General features: G+C 39.2%; 1 protein-coding gene across 4 annotated transcripts in view; it reads right to left on the bottom strand.

Moving 5' to 3' along the window:
* DST (dystonin) overlaps positions 1-26861 on the bottom strand; it is a gene marked incomplete at both ends in the record, with an annotated part of 433522 nt that overhangs the window by 358593 nt on the left and 48068 nt on the right. For all 4 annotated transcript variants that reach the window (XM_084229023.1, XM_084229019.1, XM_084229024.1 and 1 more), the window contains one exon: positions 26029-26229. In XM_084229023.1, the coding sequence (XP_084085149.1) occupies positions 26029-26229 (201 nt within the window). The remainder of the gene's footprint in view (positions 1-26028; positions 26230-26861) is intronic.

Below are 26861 nucleotides of genomic sequence, written 5' to 3'. Positions count from 1 at the left end.
AGACTTCCTGATCGCCTTGCTCTAATAAATAGACAAGTCTGCCTGCAGCCATGGTGATTACATATATTCTAGAAATAAACATAAGAAATCTGTATTGTCTGCTTAACACTCATAAATTCTCAAGACTACCCTTTTTTATTTATTTATTTTTTTTTTTTATAAATTTTATTGTTATATTCCCCATACAATTGCAGCCCCCCCATTCTGACCCCAATCCCTCCCCTCCCGCCCCCGCCCCCCTAAAAGTGTCTCTGGTTCATAGTTTTTTGTTGATTTTGATTTTCACTTTCTTATAGTTATTCATTTTCCTGGTCCATTATTTAAGTTTTCTAGATTCCTGCTATGAGTGAGACCATCCGGTATTTTTCTTTTTCTTTTTGGCTTATTTCGCTGAGCATGATCCCTTCCAGCGCCATCCATGTTGCAGCAAATTGCATGTGTTTATCTTTTTTGAATGCTGAGTATATTCCATGGTATATATGTACCACATCTTCTTGATCCAGTCATCTATTTTTGGGCATTTGGGTTGTTTCCAAAGCTTAGCTATTGTAAACAGTGCTGCTATAAACATAGGGGTGCAGGTGCTCTTTGGAATTGATGTTTCTGTGTCCTTTGGGTAAATACCTAGGAGTGGAATTGCTGGGTCATATGGAAGCTCTATGTTTAGTAGGTCCAGAAATCTCCACACAGCTTTCCACAGTGGTTGGACCAGTTTGCACTCCCACCAACAGTGCAGAAGAGTTCCTTTTGCTCCACACCCTCGCCAACATTTGTTGTTGCTAGTTTTTTTAATATGTGCCATTCTCACTGGTGTAAGATGGTATCTCATGGTAGTTTTGATTTGCATTTCCCTGATGACAAGTGATGTTGAACATTTTTTCATATGCCTGTTGGCCATTTGCATTTCCTCTTCAGAGAAGTTTCTTTTAAGCTCTTCTGCCCATTTTTTGACTGGATTATTTTCTTTGTTGTTGTTGAGTCTCATCAGCTCTTTGCAGATTTTTGTGATCAGTCCTTTATCATTAGTGTTGGGTGCAAAAATGTTCTCCCAGTTGGTGGGGTTTCTCTTTGTTTTTGTTATTAAGACTACCCTTTTTTAATGAAAATGTCTGGGTTCTCTAAATTAATTTTAAACATGGGGATAAGGGGGTCAGTTCATTTTATAAAACATAAATGGATTTTTTTAATTTATTGGTATAAAATGTGTTAATGGGGCCTCCCTGGTGGCGCAGCGGTTGAGCGCTGCTGGGTTGCGAAGCTGCCCACAGCCTCTGCAGCACCGATTCGATCCCTGGCCACTGGCGAGGGTCCCACATGGCACGCAGACCTCTCCTGCTGCCCCTGCTCCCCTCAGCAGTGTACTTCGGTCCTTCTGCCTGCTCTGCTCCCCGCTCTGGCTCTGGTGAATTCTCTCACCCTCCCGCGCTTCTGACTTTACCCAGTGCTTGTATGAATAAATAAATCTTTAAAAAAAAAAAAAGGTGTTAATGCTTTGCTAATGCTTACAAACAGGGAAACAGCACAGCACATAAGAAAGTACATTCAACTAGGAGATCCTCTTTTCAGTTGTGATTCGGAAAGTCCCAGGATATATGGTGTTTGGCATCTCAGGTCGCTTTTCCAGGCCTTCTTTTCCTGAAGTGACAATCTAGGTTGTCTAGCATATAGACCAACCTCAAAAATTTTTGAGGTTTCTAAGTTGTCCATGAGTCCATCATCTTGAAATTTCTTTTTTTTTTATTTAAATTTTTTTTTTAATAGAGGCATGTTTTATTTTATTTATTTATTTGTTTGTTTGTTTGTTTTGTTTATACATGCACTGGGTACAGTCAGAAGCGCGGGAGGGTGAGAGAATTCACCAGAGCCAGAGCGGGGAGCAGAGCAGCCAGAAGGACAGAAGTACACTGCTGAGGGGAGCAGCGGGCGGCAGGAGAGGTCTGCGCACCATGTGGGACCCTCCTCCAGTGGCCGGGGAGCAGCCGGGGATCGAACCGGCGCTGCAGAGGCTGCGGGCAGCTTCGCAACCCAGCGCTCAACCGCTGCGCCACCGGGGAGGCCCTTGAAATTTCTTTTTATATCTTTAATGTCTTATCTTCAAACTTTTAAAATTCTGACCTTCGCACTTACTGTAAATTAAGTTTAAAGACTACTGAATTGGAGATATTATATACTTAGTATATAATTAGCAAGTTGACTTGGTTTAGGTGAAATGACAGCTATGCACTGAAATTCAAAACCTGAAAATAAGTGAGTCACTAGGATACTTGTCCATACTCCATATGAATATGAATTCTACCATCTCAGGAAGTGAAAGTATTGTGTCCTCTACTGCTAAGACTAGCCATTGGGAGGATTCAGCTCAATGTACTGCACAGTCCTAAGTAGGACTGAAATTATACTAGAAATATTAATTGAAAGTCCTGCCTCAATCCCCTGGTTGGTGGGGTATGAGTATACTATGACAATAATGGCCAGACTTCTTAATTTTCCATGGCTTTAGAGACAGAAGCTAAAACTTTGGGGGTATACATAGCTCTGATCTGACAGAACCCACTCTGGGGAACTATCTTTTGTCATATGAAAATAAGGGTCTTTCAAAAATACTGTAGACATGATATTCTAGCAAGCTTCCTATGACACAATACTTAAAAATGCTGCATAAAATATCCATGATATATATATACACACACACATATTTAACAAATGGTAACACAACAGACATGCAGACATGGTCCAAGGACCTTACACTTTCTATCCTCACAAATTCCCCTTGAGGATGTGCTGGAATTGCTAGTGCTCTTGTTTTACAGATGAGTAAGATGATTCAGATATGTTGCTTCTTGAACCCCAGGGCACGAGTGTCAGAACTGGGCATTGAGCTGACTAGGCAGATTTAGAACCTCCACACTGTTTAGGATTATTCTTTGTTCTGTCTCCTGAGAAATTCTGTCCTGTCTGCCTGCTAGACACAGGAAGTGCATGCAGGGTGCTTTAGAGTGTGAGAACTTCACATTCCCTGCTTCCATGGATCCTCATTATCATTGAGAGGATACACATAGCACATTAAAAGGTTCAACTAATAAAAAGTCTATAACACAGATAACTTCTGTCTGGTAGCAACTAGTCCTAGTCAGGATGATCATGGGAGGCTTCCTGGGAGAGGAGTTGACCGAGCCCCCATCTGAAGAGGACATTTAGGGTAATGAGTTGGATCCTGATTGATGGCTGTTGTGGGAAGTGAAGGAGTGCAGAAGGGAATCCTTCCTGCAGGGGAGTGGCAAATGGATGGAGTCAGGAGGGGACAAGGAAAGTTGAAGGAGGAGGTAACTGGAGGTCAATATGACTGGAATTTTTTCCTCAGTCAACAGACAACCTGTAGTCAACCAAGCAAACTGCAGGACATGCAAACCACAAAGACATAACTTGTGGCGCAGCCAACTCAAAGTCACAATAATGTAGTCATGAGGCTCAAGCTTCCATTCAAAATAATAATAAAATACACCCCACAAACATATATGTACATACACACACAGAGATTCTTTTTTTTTCAAATGCATCAGTGAGATGACAGGAAAGTAAAGGAAAATCTTCAGAAGTCAGAGAGCTAGAGAAGCAAACACAGATACAGATACACTGATCCCTTTGACCTAAAGCGTCACTTGGGTGGCCAAGTACCTGGATAGGGACAAAAGACAAAGACAAGTAAGTCTGATGGACTTCATAAACAAAGCCAAGGAAAGTTTAAATTAGGATAACAACACAACTTGCCTTGAGATAGCAAGGACACTTGTCTATCTCAAGCCTGAGGATAGACGGAATGGGAAAAATATTTTCTTAACCCCAAGTATCGTGTGTGCTTTTTCCCCTTTGACTTAAAACAACAACAACAATCGCTTTATTGATCCATAGTTCTGAGAATTTTTTTAATTAATTTATTTTTTAATTGAGGTCACTCCCACCACCAAATCAACCACATCCACCTCTTGTGTATTTTGTGGTGAATTATGCTACTTATGCAGTTTGAAAAGCTCTGACACTAAGAATTTAGTTTTAGATTTCCCATGGCCAGGAAAGCCTGGCAGAAATAAGAGAATATTCTCTCGGAAGAAGTGTATCTTCAATCCAATGTTCCAAATTACCACAAATTTCCATCAAATAAAAGTTTGTAATAAAAAGTTGCAAAACATACAGTGAAATAGGAAGTGGTGGGACTAGAGAAACAACAAAGATACAAACCCATTGGTAAAAGTTTCAGGAGTATTATCAAATGGTAAATATAAAATAAATGTATTTTACATGTTTAAAGAAAGGAAATAAGGTACCAAAAACAGAAGCTAGGAACAAGAGAGTATCAAAAATAACCAACCAATGAAAAATATAAATAATTTAAACTAAAAGCCAGTGAACAGAAATATAAAATAAACTCCAACAAATGCCTAAGAGAAACACAAATTGGAATAAGTATAAGTAAAATGGACATTTTGCAGCAAGACAGGAAACACATGTGGCTAATAAATATATGAAAAGATGTTTAGCATCATTAGTGATAGGAGTAAAGCAAATCAAACCCACAATGAGATAACATACCACACGTATCCAATTGGCAAATATTGTTTAAGTTTAACACTACCCTGTGCTGTAAAGGCATGGCTCCTACAAACTGACTTACACATGGCTGGTAGAGGTACAAGCAAAGCAAGACTTTAAAATGGTTTGGCAATTATTTCTTGAAGTTGAACTTACATATATACCTTATTATCCGGTGATTCCACTAAGCACTCATCCAAGAAAAATCTCCTGCCCATGAAGAGTCAGAGGCAAGCACAAGAAAACTTAGTTAGCAACTCAAATGAGTAAAGGCTTGGAAACAAATGCCCACGTACAAGAGACTGAACACGCTTGAGTCCATACACACAAAAGTTAAATGAATACATGACAGTGGCATGCAATGATATGGTTGAATGTTAGTAATATAATTTTAAGGGGGGAATGAGCATTTTTATTTACTAAAAACAACTAAAATTTTAAGATATAAACTTTTAGGAATATATAGAGATGCAATTAACTTTGAAGAAGAAAATAAGAAAATAATATAAGGCTTTCATAATGATGGTTACCTTCAGCAGAGAGATTAAGGTGGTTGGAAGGGGGAAATGATGTGTTTAGAAAGAGGTCACAACTAAGATGGTTGCTTCTGTTTTGAATCAAGGTTTATATGTTCTTTTTAGATCAATTAATTAACAAAGCCTGGCCACACAAGAGCCAATGATTTTGGTGATCATGAATCAGTCAGTTTACTTTCTTTTCATCCTCTTTACCACCATCATAATTCCTCAACCTCCTGTCAATCACAACTATATTTGTGGGGTACTATATAGCTCATAAAGCCTTGTCAAATACTGTCTCACTTAATCCTTGGAACAATATGAAGAAATATATATTGCTGCTATTTTCATTCTACATCAAAGAAAACTATAACTCAGAGATGAGTAATTATTCCAGTTCAATCGGTCTTAAAATCCAACATCTCTATTCTCTCCTGAAACCCGAAGAATGCCTAACTTTTCTAATTTCTCTCACTCTACCCCCACTTAAATCACGTGATATTCAAGACATTGTAAGGAAATAATAAAATTGGGTTTCCAGATTACCAAAGGTAGATGCCAGAACTAGTGCCCTTAACAAAGAAGATTCCTCAGAATAGTGGCTCTCCATCCCAACCATCTGAATAGAATCTTAGTGGAGGCCTGGCTATAGTTACTAAGGCCATTTTCAACTGCATGCAAACACTTTCTGAAAAACTTCTCTCCCTGAGGTTCCATTTGGAACACAAGCCAGAGATGTTTTAAGATAATACTCACCAAGCCCTAGACACAGGCACATCTAACCATGTTCTATCCCATCACATCAGACACACAATCAGACACATTTTACACATTTCACATTAAATACTTGGAAAGGCTATGTTTTTTTTTTTTTTTTAAAGATTTATTTATTTATTTATATAAGCACTGGGTACAGTCAGAAGCGTGGGAGGGTGAGAGAATTCACCAGAGCCAGAGCGGGGAACAGAACAGGGAGACTGATGAAGTACACTGCTGAGGGGAGCAGCAGGCCGCAGGAGAGGTCTACACTTCATGTGGGACCCTCGCCTGGCAGCCAGGAATCGAACCGTCACTACAGAGGCTGCGGGCAGCTTTGCAACCCAGCACTCAACCGCTGCGCTACCGGGGAGGCCCAAGGCTATGTTATTTATGTAAATTTTTCTAAAATAACATTTTGTAATTTTAAATGTCAATTACATACAATTTTATAAAAGTTGAATTGCAGGTGCCCAGTTGAAATAATAATATAGTTTGTCATCGTTTAATTAAAGATAATTTTTAAAGTTCAAGTTCCTAGCTTTTTATTTTGGACTCAATAATGTATTTAGATCTCAGTCATTCCAAAAGGCTTCTGAAGAGCTCACACTTTTAAGTGTCTAATGGACACAGAACAGCTAAGTGTTTAGTGACCAGAAGCAAAGACTTCAGACAATTGATGTGAGTGGCACAAGGCTGCCTCTGATTACCTCTGTCATGCATCTCTAGAGCTGCTGGGATCTCAGCACAGATGAACTCACCCACCACACTGCTCATTCCTGCCATCCTTGGCTACTGCCCCAAACTCATGCCCCAGAGGCAACTGTCTTCTCAAAGACCATCATCCTCCTGCTATCTGTACCTCCTTCACTGCTGCCCTCCTAGCCAATTTTTTTTAGATGCCTTTTAGAACTTTTATTTCACTGTCAACAAGCTCCACGTCCTCACTTAAAGTGCCATCTCCACTGCCTGTCTTACCTTCGCCATTTATTCAGTGCCTGCTCTCAGCACCCTTCTGGTCCTCTAGCAGAGGTTGCTTCTTCTTCCAAGAGCGCCATCAGACGCACTCTGTGAAATTCAAGTCACCATACAACACCACTGTCTTCCCCTCTCTGAACTGCCTGGCCTCTGGCCACACCCACTCATTCACTGAGAACTTTGGCATCTGACTCACTGCTTCTCCTCTTTGAGAGTTATCATCTCAGAATATCCCCACATCAATTGGATAAGCCATCCAATACCTGAGCCTCAAAGATTCCAAATCTCCCAAACTCAAATAATCTTCACCATCTCTTCTTCTCTTCCTGGCCCCATTCTGGATGATTACGTCACCTGAAATGGAACCATTTCTGAAACTTCTCATTCTAATCCAACAATGTGACCTCAAATTACTGGCTCCCCAGTTTTCTCACTCTTTTCAAACTAATCAGAGCTCCATATCTTCAATACATCCAGAACCTTATCCCATTCCTAGGTTGTAGATAAGTGATAATGGTAAACAGTTACAGCACTTATCAAGTGCCAAGTACTGTTTTAAACACTATAAAAAAAGATGAATCCTCATAAGAACAGTATGAAGTTATGGTAACCATCTACAGTAGAAGAATCTGAGCCACAGAGAAGCTAAATAACTCACAGTGCTTAAACGCATTGAGCTGGTAAGTATTGAAGCCAGAAATTGAACTTATACAGGCTGTGGGGCACTAGACTAAACCTTAGCCACTACATTCTACTGCTTATGTTTGCTGAAAGGTTTAAGTCTTAGCTCAAGTACAATTAAACTGGGCCCAGTCCTTTAATAAACCAAGTGCTACTGTAGCATATAATGTAAAAAACTTTGATTTATATTCCATGATGAACAGATAACTTTCAAGAGTATCAAGAAAATACTTTGAGACATATAAACTATAATCTTGGCCATTTGCCACCATGACTGAGTCTGTTATTTTCTTTTTCCCTACTCCTCTCCACTCATATTTCTCACCTTTTACAATTTTCTCTTACTCCATGATGGCGCTAAACAATAACTATTTAGAAAAAGCAAACCAGAAATTTATTATTAAAAATGTATGGAAATCCACAATTCCCTAGGCCTAGGTTTAAAACACAAGGCATAGTCCTTTCTTCTAAGGTAACACAATTCTTCTCATTATAAAAGCCAGAGCAAGAGACAGAACTAAACTGAAGAAATTACTTCAGAGAAAAAACTTTTGGATAGTTCTAAGAAAACAGTGCTGCTGTCTTTCAATTTACCTAGTTTAGTGAAAAGATAAGTTTTTAGTGAAAGATATGTTTTTAAATTTAGTGAAAGATATGTTTATAAATATGAACTAATAAAATACAGTGTCTAGTAATACAAAACACTCTGTTACTCAAAGTACTATAGACTTAGGTAAAGGAAAAGAACCACTGAAAATAACTAAGAATATAAAGCAAACACTAAATAAAGCAACGATGCTTAATATTCACTTGATTCATCTCTCTACTTTGCTTTTGCCCTTTAGATCCACAGCTTATTTTTATATTAAAAAAAGAACCACCCAGGTTTTAGGAGCAGGCCATGGGCCACAGAATTCTAAAACTCTCCAACCATAATCATTATTTTCCTCCTAAGAATAGACAACAGCGGGCCTCCCCGGTGGCGCAGCGGTTGAGCGCTGGGTTGCGAAACTGCGCGCGGCCTCTGCGGCGCCGGTTCGATCCCCGGCTGCTCCCCGGCCACCAGAGGAGGGTCCCACATGGCGTGCAGACCTCTCCTGCCGCCCGCTGCTCCCCTCAGCAGTGTACTTCGGTCCTTCTGCCTGCTCTGCTCCCCGCTCTGGCTCTGGTGAATTCTCTCACCCTCCCGCGCTTCTGACTGTACCCAGTGCATGTGTAAACAAAACAAACAAACAAACCAGCAAACAAATAAATAAAGCATGCCTCTATTAAAAAAAAAAAAAAAAAAAAAAAAAAGAATAGACAACAGCATAACTCAAAAACAGATCAATGATTGGATATTTAATCCAAGTGGTTTTTCTTTATTGATGAAATTCACAAATTTCTATAAATTATTATCTGTGGAAGAAATTAAAAAAAGAAAAAAGCAACAAAGAAAAGTATGAAGGAAGATACCAAGAACCTTGGATATTGAACTTTCCTGATATACCTTCTTCAAACATCAGAGTTGAATGAGCACATGAAACTCCACTAACAGTATATGTTCAGGTTAAATGTATAATTTTTGTCCTTCTGAGCTCTTGGACAAAGGTGTATGCTCAGTAATGTTTAACCTTCTTGGAATGCGAACGAGGAGAAAAGGTTGGCAGCATTATATCATAAGTGACTATTATTACAATTCAAGGGAAAAGGTTACTCTGATAGCAAACAAAAAGGAGATCATTTTTGCTGCCTACTCAAAAATATTTTTTTCTGTGAGTGCAAGTTATAAAAATTAATAGCATAAAGGCACGTGACCTATAAGGACATCATTGCCTCTTTAAGATAGATGACTGCTTCTCTAATTTTAGCAAAAGTAAATGAAATATTTTTTTGCATTGACAAAACAGCTAAAAATTATAATCTCTCTTCAGTTATTCATGTCCATTCCTAATAAGGCGAATAGATAAAATTCACAGGTTATACTAAAGCACTCTCATGACAGAGCTTTAAACAGAGTTAGAAATGCATAAATCACCAGCTCACCTCCCAGGCTAGCAGCAGGAAGGTGGAAGTTTGCGCATCAAAATGAAAGCAAATAGTCTACCTCTGAAAACCATCTCCTAAAAAGAAAGTTAATGGCATGTGATGTCAATATTAAAGATTAACTCAAATCGATTGGGTAACTCAATAGCTTGCATTTCAGCCATCATTAAAATTTCATGAGCTCTGTGAGAAGATATTAGAGCAGTATGCTAGAATAAAGTAGGAATAGAAGAATCCTACTACTATGGGAAAACTATAAAACTAGGAAATATTTGAGTTTCAACAAAACAAAATTAAGCACTGTCATGACATATTACATTTGGATCAGTTTTGTTTCAATAATTTTCTATTTTCATATGAAATTTACAAAGAACAAAAACAGTAATATCAGGGATTAGATTAAAAATGGAAGTTCTTAGATTGAAAAATGGAAGAATAAACATACATAATTTCTTCTTTATTTTGCATTATTTGTTTTAAATAATAAGTACATTTACTCATCATTCACCAACATGGCATTATAAGCAAAAAGTCAGTAAGTAAACAAATAGTTCTTTACCCAGAGAAAGAAAAAGCATCAAAGAATAGCCATGTTTTGAATATTGCCTCCTTTGCCTCTCTAAAATCTACTACTATATGAAATCTGGAAATGTTATTAACAAAAATTTAGGCTCACTCTATGGAAAACCAAAGGTTGAAGAGGGACTCAATGAGAGAAAAACTGTTAATGACATAAACTTCAAAAAAGATTTGGATTATTTTTAATGAAAAAAATTATGGACTATTTCAAGATTATTCAACAATAGGTAAATACAAAGAACTACCATTCACAGCTTACCCAGCATTAACAATTACCAAGTCCTTCACTGTTATTTCAACTGTATCCCTATGCATATTTCCTCCTCCACCCACTGAATTATATTGAAGCAAATCTCAGGATCTTATTGTTTGTTACTAAAGATCTAAAAGATAAGGGCTATTTTTAACAAAATCAAAATACAATTACCAACCAAAAACATTAATATAAATGTTCTAAATCATCTACTACTTGATGAGTTATAATTTTCTCAAGAATTCTTTTTTTTACCCTTGGTTTTTTCATCCAAACAGTGCCTACACATTACCTTTGCTTGTTAGGCCCCTTATATTTCCTTTCATCTCTAGATTACCCTTCATGCCTTTCCCCCCACCACCCCGTTACAATTTTTTTGCTGAAGAAATTTAAGATTTTGTCCTAAGATTTCCACAGACTGAATTTTGCTACCTGTATCTTTACCATATTTTTTTAAATATTCCTCTTTCCCCTGTATTTTGGGTAAATCTCCAATTACAAGTAGCAATTTGATCTGATTTAGGTTCAATTTTCTTAGTAAGAATACTTCATAAATGTGATTATGTACTTTCTTCAGGAGACACACAATGCATGTTGTCTTTGTGTCTCTTTGGGTGTCAGCAGTCATCAGTGACCACAGCCTAGCTTCGTCATTTCATTACAGTTTACAAAACAGGGACATTCTAATGTCATCATTCCTTCTTCCTGCAACAATTATTTGACTACTATGTAGAATAATTCTTACAGCAGAGATAGGGTAATGCTTGACTCTATCCTTTTACCATTTTCCAAGAAAGTGAGTTGGTTCATTTAGCATTCTCTAAAGTTCTATAATGAAATATTTGAAAAATATCATAAATTCACGGATTTTCAAATATACTGACATGTCTCAACCCACTGCCATCATGATTCTTATTGATTGGACAGTAGGAGCCTCCCTAGATTTACTCCTCATCCTTCTGACAGGACCACGGCATTCTGTGATACTCTCTTGCTTTCTGGTTTGTTAAGATGTGTCAAGCTCACTAGACATTTCCTGTTCTAGATTAGGAATCAGTCACTTCTCCAAAGCCTGTGATGAACGCTGTGGGCAGGTGCCCCAAGCAAAGCCTCTGGGAGTCAGTGTACTCTCACCTGCTGCCAGTGTTCAACATAATGACTCACAGCTGCCCCTTCTTCAGAGAACTCCCCTGGCTACACTGAGCTTTCTTACACCCCCCAAGTAGTCAATGGCTGATCTCTAACAGAGATGGGGGACTAAAGGCTTGCTTTCAAGTTGAGGACAGCTGTGGTGAAATTTGTGCACAATCTCCGGCCAAGCCTACATCCTTGCTTCTTAGCTCTTGCCTCCACCCTTATCCTGCTTCCCTTGCGGAACCCAAGCAGACGCAGCCTCCATATGTGGCATTAATATTGCATAATATGGCATGACTATTGAATTGGAATTGTTTCTATACTATCAATAAGCAGAACTAGGAAATACCATTTTTAATGATAAAAATTCATTATGAATACAAATGAAGATTGCCAATTCAATTTTAGGATAATTGTGATTTAGTTAAGTGCTGATTTTATAACTGCATCTCTTCTGTCGCCCGCTGAAAATTCTGATCTCTAACAAGATCAACATACCTATTAACTAAACAAATTTTCTGAAAGCTTTGGACACAAGAACACAAATTGATCATGAAATAAAATCTTTTGAATTAATATTGAAATTTACATTATTTTAGAGAAATATTGTTTACTTTAGAGCATAATGTTTTAACTTTACAAATATTTATACAAAATGTCAACTAAAAGTTTACATTCTAAGTAGTTTCTCTCTTTCAAGAATAATGATACCTATTGCCATTTTATTCACATGAAACAACATGTCTTGCCACTGATACTCAATCCAGAGTCAGGCCAACACTGAGAATAAGGACATCAACTCCAGTTTGTAATTAAGACCTTTATTTAGCATTTGCTACTTATAATTACCTCATGTCTACCTAGTACCTCTCATACTTCATAATAGTTCTATTTAAAATAAGCTAAATTTACATCTTCTCTAATGTTCTTATCATTTGAGGCCTTCAGACTATGAACTTATTATTATCCTGCCTGCTTTTCAGCAGTATTCTGTTTCAAATTAAGTTCTTTCTAATTTTAACAAAACACATGTGACATAAACTTTACCAGGCCAGACTGTAGCCATTTTAAGTGTACAGTTCAGAAATAGTAAGTATATTCACACAGTTGTGCAACCAGTCTTCAGAACTCTTCAGCTTGAAAATTAAAATGCTACACTTGCTAAGCAATTCCCCAATTCCTTCTCCCCTCAGCCTCTGGAAACCACCATTCTACTTTCTGTCTCTATGATTTTGACTATGCTAAGTACCTATAGAAGCTGGATCATTCAGTATTTGTCTTTTATTTATTTTATTTATTTTTTTAATACAAGAACTGGGGTATAGGCCAGATGTGCGGGAGGGTGAGAAGATTCACCAGAGACAGAGTGGGGAACAGAACAGGCAGACTGACGAAATACACTGCTGAGGGGAGCAGCGGGCGAGACAGGAGAGGTCTGCAGTGCCATGTGGGTTGCTCCGAGGCCAGCAGGGATCGAACCGGCACTGCAGAGGCTACAGACAGCTTTACAGCTCTGGGCTCAACCGCATGTGCCACCAGGCAGACCAGTATTTGTCTTTTAGTGACTCACTTACTTTACTTAGCATAATGTCTTCAAGGCTCATCCATATTGAAACATGTAACAGAGTTTCCTTCTGACTGAATTTATATATTGTTGCATGTATATACCTCATTTTGTTTATTCTTTCATCTGTCAATGGACACTTGGATTGTCTTTACATGTGCTAGTACGAATAATGCTACTATGACTATGGATATGCAAGCATCTCTTCAAGACCCTGTTCTCTAGAAGTGCAATTGCTAGATGGTATAGTAATTCTATTTTCAATTATTTGAGGAAATATACTATTTTCCATAGCAACCATACCATTGTACCTTCCCAACAACAATGCACAAGAGTATGTAAATATAATTTTTACTTAGGTACCTGACCTTCACCCACCTTAGTCATATTGAACAGCAAATAGTAAGGGATAGATGCTGGCCAGTCAGTGGTATTTCCCACCATCAGAGCTGACTGCCTACTTAACTATTTTATGAATGTATGGAGACTATGGCATGGACTTGGTAGTATTAGACCGAAGTGGACTTGCCAATACATTGGTACAATAGAGTGGCCAGTACAGATAATGCAAGCTGTAAGCAGGCTTTCAAAGATATATAGATTTTCCCTGGGAACAAGTCAGGTTGAGAAGATAATTCCCCCAGTTTGCTAGAACTACACTCTTCTCCCTGATTTCTCAGCCAATTCCCTGAATGTTATCTGAGAGCTTTTCTAAAGAGATGGGGGATGTCTGCCTCTATCTAGACTTAAAACCTTGAGCCAGTCCTTTCCTCTCTGAGACCCAGCTTTGTCAAATCAGGTTAATAATATATACATAACGCACAGAGTGGTTTTGCAGATTGAGATATTGAATATGAACAAGCTTTGAAAAATAGGAAATACGACTTAACTAAATATGTTATAGCAAAGCAGTAACTTTCCTGAAATGTTACTTAAGATTTGAAAAGATCCTAAGCTGATCTTTCCTTTTCCAAGGCACAAACTGAATTCAGTTTGTGTATGTTCAATTTCCACAACAAGGTTTTCTTTTTTTTTAAAGATTTATTTATGCATACAAGAGCTGGGGTATAGGCCAAAGATGCGGGGGCGGGTGGTGGTGAGAGGATTCACCAGAGACAGAGTGGGGAATAGAACAGGCAGATTGACCAAAGTACACTGCTGAGGGGAGCAGCAGGCGAGTCAGGAAAGGTCTGCTGTGCCACGTGGGTTGCTCCCTGGCCCGCCGGGGATCGAACTCGTGCTGCAGAGGCTGCGGATTGCTTCATAGTGTGCTGTTTATTTAACCCTTTGCGCCACCAGGGAGGCCCCAACAACAAGGTTTTCTTGAGCTACCCTCAGTGCCTCACAACTTAAGGGGGAAAAAGATGAACTGCTGATAGAAATCAGAGGAATCTTTGCTACTGACAGAGGTGGTTTAGTGAAGTGCAACAAAGGTAATTTTTGGAAAAAGTGAGAGCTAGATCTAGGAGAAGAGATTCAGAGATGAAACCTTAAGCCTAGAAAACAAAGATTTTTATTCTTCAAGTACAATTAACTTGCTACTAATTGGTGGTAGCAAACAATGTGGTGGGAGAGGGGGGATCTTATCACTAAAGTACAGGAGCGAAGGAGAATCTGGCATTAGGATAACATTGAGTCAAAAAGTTGTACAGTCCTTTAAGGTGAAAGTACTGATGGTAATGTTATAGGGCAGGGAGAGGGGCAGCCCAAACCCGGCAAACCTGCCTATTCTAAATGGGTTCTGCCATCCGCTGCATCAACACAAAACATATGAGACTTTAATGGGAAGGAACTTTAATACAATTAGGAAACAATACAAGAAAGGCAAAGAATATAGTTTCTAAATCAAGCACCCAAAGTTACCCGTCCCCTCGTGGGTAAAACTCCATCCAAATGGGATTGGCCCAGAGCAAGGCCCCAAAGCCTGCCACAAGTCTAAAGCACCTTCCAGTGGGGACCCACAGAAAAGGGTCAGAAACAACCAGACAAGCCCAGAAGGAAAAGAGCAAAATCAAAATCAAGATAAAAGCTGCCATTGTCACCTCCCCACGGGTCTCACCCACATCTCTGTCACCCAGTCCATGACCAAAAGACAAGCTCAGTTTCTTCACGTGTCTCTAGGCTCCATGTACCTCCTCCAGGTCTCCTTATGGCTCCATCCTGCTTCCTTCCTCAGTCTCCTCTGCAGCTTCTCCTCTCCCTGCTCAGCTCCACCCTCCCTTGGGTGGGGCAGGGAACCGCCCCCTTTCCTGGGGACCACTCTGTTACTGTAACACAGTAGGAGCTTCACCCTCTTCACAGATGATAGAATAGGATATGGTCTTCAGCTGTAACCCCTGGATTTATGGTCAAGACCAAGGAGTCATTTAGGCAAAATGGTTGTTAAATGCCAAACAAAATTCCAAGGGAAGCTATGAGTATGTCCTTTAAAAGAAATGTATCCTCCCACAATTTAAAGAAATAAAGTAATAAACAAGACCACCTTTGAAGGGACTTCTTTTATTTCAATTCTTTGATCCACAGTTGTACTTGAAAATATAAGTGGGTATCCCAAAGTTTTTTTTTTCCTTCAAGTTTTCTTGCCTGTAACTTAAAAGACTTAAATTTTTTTAAGACAATAGATGACCCTGAGTCAGAATGACAATAAACATAAAAAGAATGTCTATCAGCCTTGCTGCAATCAAAAGCTGAACTTGAGAATGATGAGCTAGAAGATGTGCTTACTTTTATCCAGGTGTAGCATGTGAATGCCTTCATTCAGTTAATCCTGGACTCATAAATTGTTTGAAAGACTAAACTCTATATCTGCACAGTTCATTTAATATAGTGGCCCCGTTTTATATTCTCTTGTGCACAAATTACTCATTTGTATTGGTAGTAAATTTATAAATGAATCCTTCTGAAGATTCCAGGAGGTATTCATACCAATATATGGCAAAGACTCTGTAAGTTGAAAGAGTATTCAATAAAGTCTTTCTGAGGAAGTTAGCAAAAGAAATTTGACTTTATTAATTCAATGCATTCTCTAGAATTCCAAAGCAAAAAAGAAAACAAACATTTCCTTTAGGAACTTTGCATGTGCCAATTAATTAGAACAAAGTAAGGTATGAGTTGTGCAGTCAAGTCTTGCACAGAAAGGGAAGTATCCTGAGGTTATGCAAATAAAGCTGCCTGGTCCTACATATTTGAAAAGGAAAAGGCAGACCTTTCAATAATCCAAGCAGGAAGGGAACAGAGAAACATCCTACTATATTTTCAACAAGATGAAGAATGTCTGATCAAAACAAGGGGGGGTGGGAATTGTATGGGGACTATAACCAAGATGAAAATGCATACATTGTATAAAAATGAAAAATGATGTAAAAAATATATAAAATTTAAAAAATTTTAAAAAGGAAATAAATTAGATAAGTAGTAAAAAAAAAAAGAATGTCTGATTAATCTTTCCTACATTGCAGCAAGCTCCCAAATTCAGAGATGACCTAAAATTCTGCTAATATCAATTAAAAAGTTAAAATTATGCAACATGCCATAATAAGTTAACAGCCTTACAATGACCTAAACTGCAACCAGAAAAGAACATTTCCCCAAGGCTCAAAAGCAAAATCCAACAACAGAAGGAAAAACAGGGTGAGGTCAAGGAAATGGTTCAGTAGGGGAAAGAGCAGGGAAGGGAGGGAGCAATGAGTATTGGAAAATCCTTTTCTTCCACTTTCTCTAGTTTTTATCTGAGTTGCCTTTTCTTGGTCTAAGAGGAACATCCATGAATAAAAGTCAAGAGTCTTGAGCCCATTCCTGTTCTCTCTAGAAAGTGTTAGATAGAAGTTATAAGGGACTTTTAATCTTTTCCCAGTCTCTTAACACTAAAGGTCAGGGTCAGCCCTCAACTCTCTTCTGTTCTCTATCAATATTCGCTTCTTGGTCATCTCATTCATTGTTATGAATTTGATAGCAACCAAGTACTTGTGACTATCCAATCCAAAGTCTTTCATGAAACCCTAACAATAGCATATCGAAGAAATATTTCAAACTTAACATATCAAATGGGATATTTGATTTCTGCTCCTCAACTCATACCTGTTTCTTCCTCACTGTTCATCATTTCAAAAAGCACAACCACTAATCATCAGTGTTCAGTATCTTTGTCCTCCAGCTTCTGAATCAAAATTGTCAGGCTTAACAATTAGGTTGTTACTTATGGTGAGAGCCCAAAAGTAAGAGGACAGAAGTTCATGGATCAATGTTTTGTCAACAAGGGGGAGCGAGCTATAGCTTCAGCAATGACCAGGGAGAGCTAGCCATTTTCAGTCAGGTAATCTTTCAGCTCTTTGAAAAAGTCTCAGATTCTATATCATGAGGAAATGTAGGTGATGTTATTACAGTGCACAGGAAACTAGGATCTGTGAAATGAATAAGAATAGAATCAGTGTGCCTGATATTTTCAAGTGCTCGAAAATTTTTATATCCCTTTACCCTATCTCTAATATCAAATGCATAAATACTTCTTGGGCCTAAGAGTTGTTATACATTAACAGGCTCTCGTGACAGGGCAATAGAGTAGAAATACTTGCTACTTTCCAGTGCTCTGCTACAAAAAGAAAGTATCAACTAAACGCATGGTGCAGAGGTTTGGGATTTATCTATGACCTTCAATGCCATTTTTTTAAAGGTTTTGATCAATATAATAATGAAAGAATGTTAAGATCTCACCTATATCTACCATCTATGTAGGCAGGAAAATTTAGACTCAAAGAAATATTTAAAACTTTAGGAGGGTTGATTAGAATAAACATCCGGCCCTAAAAATATGATCATTTCGATTTCTCCAGTCTCAAACTGCTCCAGTCAGAATTCTTGGGTTATATTTTAGTTCCATCATCTATTATTCATGTAACCTTGACAATTACCTCCTGTGGAAAATGAGCACCTATCCTAGAAAATTGCTGGGAGATCAAGTGAGAGAAAGCAGGGAAGTGCACAGAGAACAATGTCGATGTGTTTTCAATGTGATGCATATGCAAAAATGTGAGCATTCCTGTTAGGACAATGATGTTTAAAAACTCTAGGATATAGAAGGTCACTAAGATGGTGATAGAGGAGGTTCCTGGCTAGGGGTCGAAGAGTAATGTGTAACAGTTAACTGGAGGGACACTGCACTGAGAGAGTCCCATGGTCAGGAGTGAGACTTGATCACCCTTTGGACATTGAAAACCAATGCAAACTTTAACAGAGAAGAAACTAAGGAGATTCACACTTTACTGAACAGGAGATAGGAAAGAAAGACCTAGAGGCTGCAGGCAGGGCTGTTAGCTCAGCCAGGGGTACTGGGATGGGAGAGTAAAAATGGGGTGAAGACACACAGCCTTGAATAAGGGGCAACACATACAGAGGAACTGAGGTGCTCCCCACAGGCTAGGTCCCCAGTAAAGATAGGAAAAGGAACTCTGAACTCTACTTTCCCCCCTCGTATCTTGAAACTGGTGCTGACTTTGTGAGGGTCACTAACAGCACACAGACTGCTGAGTCTCTGATCTCCAACTCTAGAGAGGAAGGGTATTGGTGATGCCACAAACACAAGCCAGCCCCCATCACAGCTCATTTGCACAAGTAGCTGGGTCCCTCCAGGTTCATTCTCCCACCAGCTTCATGAAAAACTGAAAGATTTTCCTCTGAGACCAGGTGTAAGATGAGCATGTCCACTTCACCAATACTATTCACTTTAGTAGTATTCAAAGTCCTAGCTAGAGCAATCAGGCAAGAGAAAGATACAAAAAAAAAAAAATCCAAATTGGGAGAGAAGTAAAACTGTCACCAATTGCAGACAACATAATACACATATAAAATCCTAAAGTCTCCATTAAAAAACTATTAGAAACCGGACCTCCCTGGTGGTGCAAGGGTTTAAGCACTGCACTATGAAGAAATCCACAGCCTCTGCAGCACGAGTTCAATCCCCAGCCGGCCAGGGAGCAACACACATGGTGCAGCAGACCTTTCCTGACTTGCCTGCTGCTCCCCTCAGCAGTGTATTGCAGTCAGTCTGCCTGTTCTGTTCCCCACTCTGTCTCTGGTGAATCCTCTTACCCTCTGCATCTATGGCCTGTACCCCAGCTCCTGTATGCATAAATAAATAAATCTTAAAAAAAAACTATTAGAAACAATTAATAAAGTGACAGGTAACAAGATCAATATACAAATATCTGTTGTGTTCCCATTGGCAAATAGCAAACTATGAAAGAAAGACATGAAGAAAACAATCCCATTTACAATCACATTAACAAGATTAATTACCCAGGAATAAATTTAACAAAGTAAAATTAAATTTTCATTTAAAATTAAATACCCAGGAATAAATTTTAAAAAGTAGGTGAAAGACCATACAATGAAAACTGTAAGACATAGTTTAAAGAAATAAAAGAAGACACAAAGACATGGAAAGATATTCCCTGTTCATGAAGTCATGGCTCCTTACCCAACATAACATACAGATTTGATGCAATCCCTATTAAGGTTTTTTATAGCATTCTTCAAAGAAATACAACAAGCATTGCTGGAATTTACATGAAACCACAAAAGATCCCAAATAATTAAAAAAATGCTAACAATAAAAAATAATTTTAAAAATGGAGTTAGCACACGCCCACACTTCAAACTGTACTACAAAGTTACAGTTATCAAAGTATAGTAATGGAATAGAAATAGGCATACAGAGAATTGAGAGCCCAGAAATAAACCCACACAAATATATATATAATTAATCTGCAGCAAAGGAGCCACGAGTATACACTAGAGAAGTCAAGTCTTTTCCAACAAAAGGTGTTGGGAAAACTGGACTGCCACATGCAAAAGAATGAAACACGACATACACGAAAATTAACTCAAAATGGATTTAAGACTTAGATGTAAGACCTTTAATTTTGAAGTACGAAGAAGAAAACAGACAAAATACTCCACAACATTAGTTTCACAGAAATCTTTAGGGACTCCATTCCAATAGCAAGGGAAACAAAAGCAAAAATAAGCAAATAGGACTATACTAAATTAAAAAGCTTCTGGTTAGAGAAAAAAGTGATCAGTAAAATGAAAAGAAAGACCTACTGAAAGGGAGAAAATATTTACAAGTCATACATCTGACAACAATCCAAGATCTACAAAGAACTCATAAAACTCAACAACCAGATAACCTAATCCAAAAAACCGGTGGAAAAACTAAATATTCAATACGTCCCCCTACGAAGACATACAGATAGCCAAAAGGCACATGAAAAAATGCTCATCATCACTTATTATCAGGGAAATGCAAATCAAAACCACAATGAGGTAATACCTCACACGACCATGAGAATATCCCACAAATACAAAAAATTATGTTTTGTAATGTCAAAAGGACAAATGGAGATGGGGATCTAGTTATCTTATCTGCTCGAGCATGGCAGAAAATTCCAGCATCCCAGTGATGTGTCTTAATATGTAGTATAAATCCCAAGATATATTTACTGAGATAAGTATTACTAAGAGAAAATGCAGATAAATTTTTAACTTATTCACCCTAATTTCCCAAAGAAGTAAAAAATAAAGAAATAAAAATAATTTTATATTGGTGATCTCCATTAGAAATTCTTATAGCCACATTTGTGTATAAATGTTGAATTTAATATAAATAAATATTCTAGAACAGCTGAAGATAATAAGGTATAATGGTTGACCCCATGGCACATGGTCCACCCCATCCAGAGGACAGTCCTACTGAAAGTGGCTGAAACTGCATTATCACTTTCAGATTCTTCTCCTTCACAGCTACATCATGTTTTAGTCTTTCTCACTTGTGGGTTTGTTTCTTACTCCGATTGCCACTAGAAATGACTTCACATAAAGTCATTTAAATAATCCTGACTCACATAGATGATTTATTTTTACTCCATCAACAAGTCACAGTCAGAGTTGCCTTCACGACAACCTGTAGTAACACTAGTTTTCTCCATATGTGTGATCTAGAATATGCACAGGCTGGGCACGTGATGAATACTGCAGCTCCAGCAGATAACACCAACTGCACTTACTCGAACCCAAAAGAGGACACAAGGCCTCAGCTCAGGTCCACACATGGTATGCAAAAAGGTCAGCTAAGGATTCCAGGAGGCTGAGCAGAAATCACATGAGACAAAGAACTAACAGTCTCCTCACTATCAACTCTGACAATTTCTAGCCTCCAAGACCAAGTGCAATGAGATGCAGTGAAATGGAGGAAGTAAAGTTTTACCTGCCTCAGGTAATACTCCCCAGAATGTTTTTACTGCTCTAAGCAAAAGACTAGCCTCCACACTATTTTCTACCCTCTAATCTTTGTCCCTTCCAACTGATCCTACTGAGAAAGAAAGAGTGAAGGCCATTCTTAGAGTCTCCCATCAGCAGTAATTACCAGATGCCAACAGAGTGTCATGGGTTAGGACCAAGTTCACATTCTAATGACATCATACCCAGACTACTATAGTAGCTATTCACCACTCCCTTCTCCTGCTCCCCTCTCACCCTGCTCATTTTAATGTTTAATCATGCTATGATAGTCTATTTACCTATACCAGAATCTCCATGAAACACAGAAATTCAAGTTTATGCAAAGTGGGTATCTTGAATGTATTCTGGCCCCAATCAATGTATTCTGGCGCATAAATCCCCACATCCAGGCAAATGGCTCTCAGGACCTTTGCTTACTCTACTCCCCAATCCTAACATCTGCTGCCTATTCAATCCCTAGCCAAATTTTCAAGCCAGACTGAATTCCATCTCTTCTGTGAATAGATATCTAGGATGGAAAAAAAAAAAAAGCTCTCTTAGTTCTCTGAATCCTGTAGTGCTTACCACCTGGACCACTCATCTCATAAGCTGTATATCATGTATAAATATCCATTCATTTATTCAATAAGTGTGTTCTGATACCAGATAATCTAGATCAGGTAATGTGGCCCCTAAAGAACTCAAGATCTACACACAGGGGTAGGAAGAGCACAAGGGACTATAGAGATGATTCACATGGGTGAATCAGTAGTAGGAATTTCACAGGGACTACACCTGAGAGGAGAAAGCATACATTGCACAAAAATGAAGAATGATGTAAAATATATATATATATATATATATATATATATATCTAAAGAACTCAAGATCTAGGAGAAGAAAGGAAAGACAGGAATGCCATTTATTGAGTGTTTATTCTAAGCAGGTCATGATGCTATCTCTTCCATGTCAGCTCAGTTCATCTTTACAACTCATGGAGATAATTATCATCACTTTTGGGTCTCCCTGGTGGTGCAAGGGGTTAAGCACTGCACTGTGAAGCAATCCACAGCCTCTGCACCATGAATTCGATCCCTAGCCAGTCAGGGAGCAACCCACATGGCGCAGCAGACCTCTCTTGTCTCGCCGGCTGCTCAGCAGTGTACTTTGGTCAATCTGCCTGTCTCTGTGAATCCTCTCTGTCTCTGGTGAATCCTCTTACCACCACCCCCCGGCCCCCCCGCATCTCTGGCCTGTAGCCCAGCTCTTTTATGCATAAATAAATAAATCTTTAAAAAAATTATCATCACTTTTATAATAAGAAAGCTGCTGTGTCTCAGAGAGTTAAACAACTTGGAAGATACCCAGGTATGCTGTTTTTTTTTTTCATCTCTACTACCCCCATGCCTTCTGACTCTCTGCTCCTCTCTGCCTTGCCGATCTCTAAAATAGGAATCACCCAAGCTCCTTTGCCCACTGAATCCCAGTTAGGTTTGGCCAGTGCAGGGCAACCACTGTAGCCAGGAGGAAGTACTTGCTCCCTTCCTGGCTCACTGGGTTCTGGCCGTGGCTGCACTGCTCAGCCTCCCTCCTGAGAAAGGGTTCATCCATAGTTCCAGCTTCTCTTATCAGGGTCCAGGAAGACCACCATCTTCCGCTGCCCCTTCAGACCAGAAGTGGTAAGGAGATAGGTTCCACTTGGCTGGTGAAGCCCCTTGGTTCTGCCCACACCTCCGTAAATGGTCACTTCATTAAAATTGCTTCAGGAAAGCCCTCTTAGATGCCAAGTGCTTCCTGCCACACATGGAGAGCAGGATTTGAACACATGTCAGTCTTAGTGCAGAGACTGCCTCTTTCATTTTAATAACTATTATGCAGAAGTCCATGCTACGTGCTGAGGATCAAAATGAAAGGCACTTTGATAAGAAAGATAAGAAAAGACTTTTCTAAACAAATCATTTGAACATAGGTCAGTCTTAACAGGTGAACTGCAGTTCGCCAGACAAAGAGTGAGGATAGGCATTCAAGGATAAAATAAACAGCAAATTCAAAGTCACAGATGCATGAGGAATACATGAGGAATAAGTGTAGTGTTCATGAGAGAATAATAATGGTTGAGAGTTCCTAAACTTTGATGATAATCATGTATTTCTCCAACCTGATCCACATGAGGAGATTAAAAGAAGCAAAAAATTAGCTATATTTGGAGCAAAAGAATGCATACACCTATTCCCTACCTTCAATGGAGTCCCACCACAGGAGATAAACCAAATGATTTAGCATAATATACAATCCCTTAATGATTTTGGCCCTGACTGGCCCAACCAGTCTCATCTACCAGCACCATCTCTAGCTGTTCCCCGAGTACCCTATACACTTCAATGCCTCTGTGCTTTTGCACTTGTTCATCTGGGATACCTACCTCCACCTTCTACCTGATAATGCCTTATCTTTCAGGGCTCACCTCAGGCGTCTGATTCTCTGTAACTATTTCTGGCCCTCCAAGATGCTTAATAGTGCCTTCTGCCTAATTCTACAATAGCATTTTCATCACACATGTATTACATTTACTTGTTTGCATGCATGTCCATTGCTCAACTGTAAGTTCCCAGAGAACAGGTACTGCGGGAAGACACTATAGGAAGCAGACTGTAGATGTCAAGGGCTTGGACTCTGGTGACAGGCTGCCTAGAGCTGAATCCCGGACTGCCCCAAACAACCAGGTCACCTTAGGCAAGTTATTTACTGCCTCTGGGCCTCAGTATCATTATCCATAAGATGGATGGGAATAATAATACCTATCTCATTGGGTTAAGTGAATCACATAGAACTATTTATTTAATACACTAAGCTCTCAGTAATTGTTAGTTATTAATATATCTGTGCATCCCTTATTTCTTATAATTAGCATATGCTTATTGAATAAATTGTCCTTTCACTGCATATTATTCCTCACAGATACCAAACTCTACTTAGATAGCCTTTGTCTGACTAAATCATGAAAGAAGACTTATGTCTACATATGTGCTATTTTAGAATTGGTTAAAGATAAACATGGCCTTTTCTGTACAGGAATTCAGCTTCTTACCATTATCATTGGTCACTGAGTCAGACATTCTTCTGGTCTTCTAGCAATCTCCACAATTACTCCCTCTGCCCCCCACCACAGAAGGGCAGTTCTGTCTCAACAATTTACAAATACTCAAATACTTATTAACGATCAAATCTCAATGACTCCCCTATATTGGCATGAGGAACAACAATGATAGGCTCCCCACAGCAGAGGGGTAAACCATAGGGAAAAACTTCTTAATGCTAAATGGAAAACTATTACAGGAATGAAATACTCTTACAAAAAAAAAATTTTTTTCAAGTTTTTTTTTTTTTTTAAGATTTATTTATTCACAAAAGAACAGGGATACAGGTCAGATGTGTGGGAGGATGAAAGGATTCACCAGAGACAGAGTGGGGAACAGAAAAATCAGACTGACAAAATACACTGCTGAGGGGAGCAGCCGGCAAGACAGGAAAGGTCTGCTATGCCATGCGGGTAGCTCCCCGGCCGGCCAGGATTGAACCCACACCTCAGAGGCTGTGGAGAGATTCACAGTGCTGCACTCAACCGCCTATGTCACCAGGGAGGCCCTTTTATTCAAGATTTAAAATGGCTCTTTCTAAGCCCCAAATCCGTAACTGTCACAGCTTTGGTAAAAATTTCATGTGTGAGAACCCCAACTAAAAAGAATAAAGATCAGGGCCTCCCTGGTGGCACAAGGGATTAAGCACTGCACTATGAGACAATCCACAGCCTCTGCAGCATGAGTTCGATCCCCGGACAGGGAGATACCCACACGGTGCAGCAGCTCTCTCCTGTCTCGCCCGCTGCTCCCCTCAGCAGTGTATTTCAGTCAATCTGCATGTTCTGCTCCCCATTCTGTCTCTGGTAGATCCTCTCACCCCCCACATCTCTGGCCTGTACCCCAGCTCTTGTATGCATAAATAAATAAATCTTTAAAAAAGCAAGAAAAAAGATCAAAGCCCACCAAACGCTATGCGTAGGAGGCAAGGAGAAGGTGGAGACCCACTCTCAGTTGAGCCCTAAATTTTCTAGATAAGGCCACAGTGCTGTCAGAGACACAGGGCACTGGTTAGAAAAAAAGAACGCTGCCACCTTGGTACAACACAAAGGCCCCACTCTAGAAGCTCAGCACTCCTAGAGTCACCCTAGCCGGCGGCAGTGAAGCACAGGTCTTTCTCTTTCAAGTAAGTTCTTACTCTTACTCTCTCAAGAGTAACTCCTAGAGGGTTCAGCTGCCACCCTGGCCCACTTTCCCCTCCGGGCCTCTTCCGAACTCATACCTCCTTGACCAACTCTGATTACCAAACTTCATTTTGTTGTTTCTCTGCCCCCATCCTCATTCTAGACCCTGACTCTAATGGTGCTCAGAATTCCTCAGTTTTCAAATCTGGTGGTGACTAACTAGCTACATTGACAACTCTCTGTCTCAGGGCTCACTGGGCAACCACATTCCTTGCTGAAACTCATGACAGCTCTGCTACTTGTTGGAGATAACAATAGTGTATCCTAATTATTTCAAGTTAATCTAACCAATTTTAAAACTAGAGAATGACGACACCGTGTATGTAACATTTCCTCTGAAAGACCATTCTCCACTTACAGGCCTTCTGGTCGAAGCACCTTGAACAGAGTGATAGAACTCTGGCTGCACTCGGCTATTTTTCTTAATTCTTCGTTTCCTCACTGAAATTTCTTGCTCACTCTGATGGTGAACTTCCACCACAGGCTTCACTTCTTCCAGACGAGCAGCTGCGGCTGCTGCAGTACGTCTCCTGATATGCCGAGGGCTGGCTCTGAATCCCTGTGGCAGAAAACACAATAGAACAAATCCAGGTTTGTATTAAGTTAGTTAGGAAATGATCTGGGGCTAGTTATACAAAGAGCTCCAAGTCACCAAGCCCAAGATCACTTACATTCCCATATTAAGTATGAAGGAGGCTCAACATGCAAGCAAGAGTTGTGTGTTCTGTAAAGCACCTAAGTACTTAATTTAATTTAAAACATGAAATATTATTTAATCCAGTAATGTCAGTACAATGGGGAAAAAAGGCAGGTGGAACCACTTATGTATTTATCAATGAGACTATGTATGAAAAAGAATGTTCCAAACTTAGGCATGAAGGGCATAGGGAATAGGACTGAGTACTATTCTAGGGTAAGGTATTATTATATGTTCCTAAGAGCAGACTATGAGGAAAGGAAAGCAGAAATATAGAGAATTATTATAAACACCATAAAGTGAGGCTGTAAAACTAAACGGAGGCAATGTGGTAAAATGCAGAGTACAATTCAGCTATGCCATAGTACACATTTGGGAATGTACAAACTTGGAAATATCAAAGCATTACATATAATATTCTCTGACCTTACATAACTTACAACTTACTGGAGAGCAGAAAAAAGTCTACAAGAGCTCAGGAACACACTGGAATC

This window comes from Talpa europaea (assembly GCF_964194135.1).
Source record: "Talpa europaea genome assembly, chromosome: 2".
In the NCBI taxonomy this organism is placed as follows: domain Eukaryota; kingdom Metazoa; phylum Chordata; class Mammalia; order Eulipotyphla; family Talpidae; genus Talpa; species Talpa europaea.
Note: the sequence above shows the minus strand (reverse complement) of the source record. Positions and strands in the feature narration are given on the sequence as shown.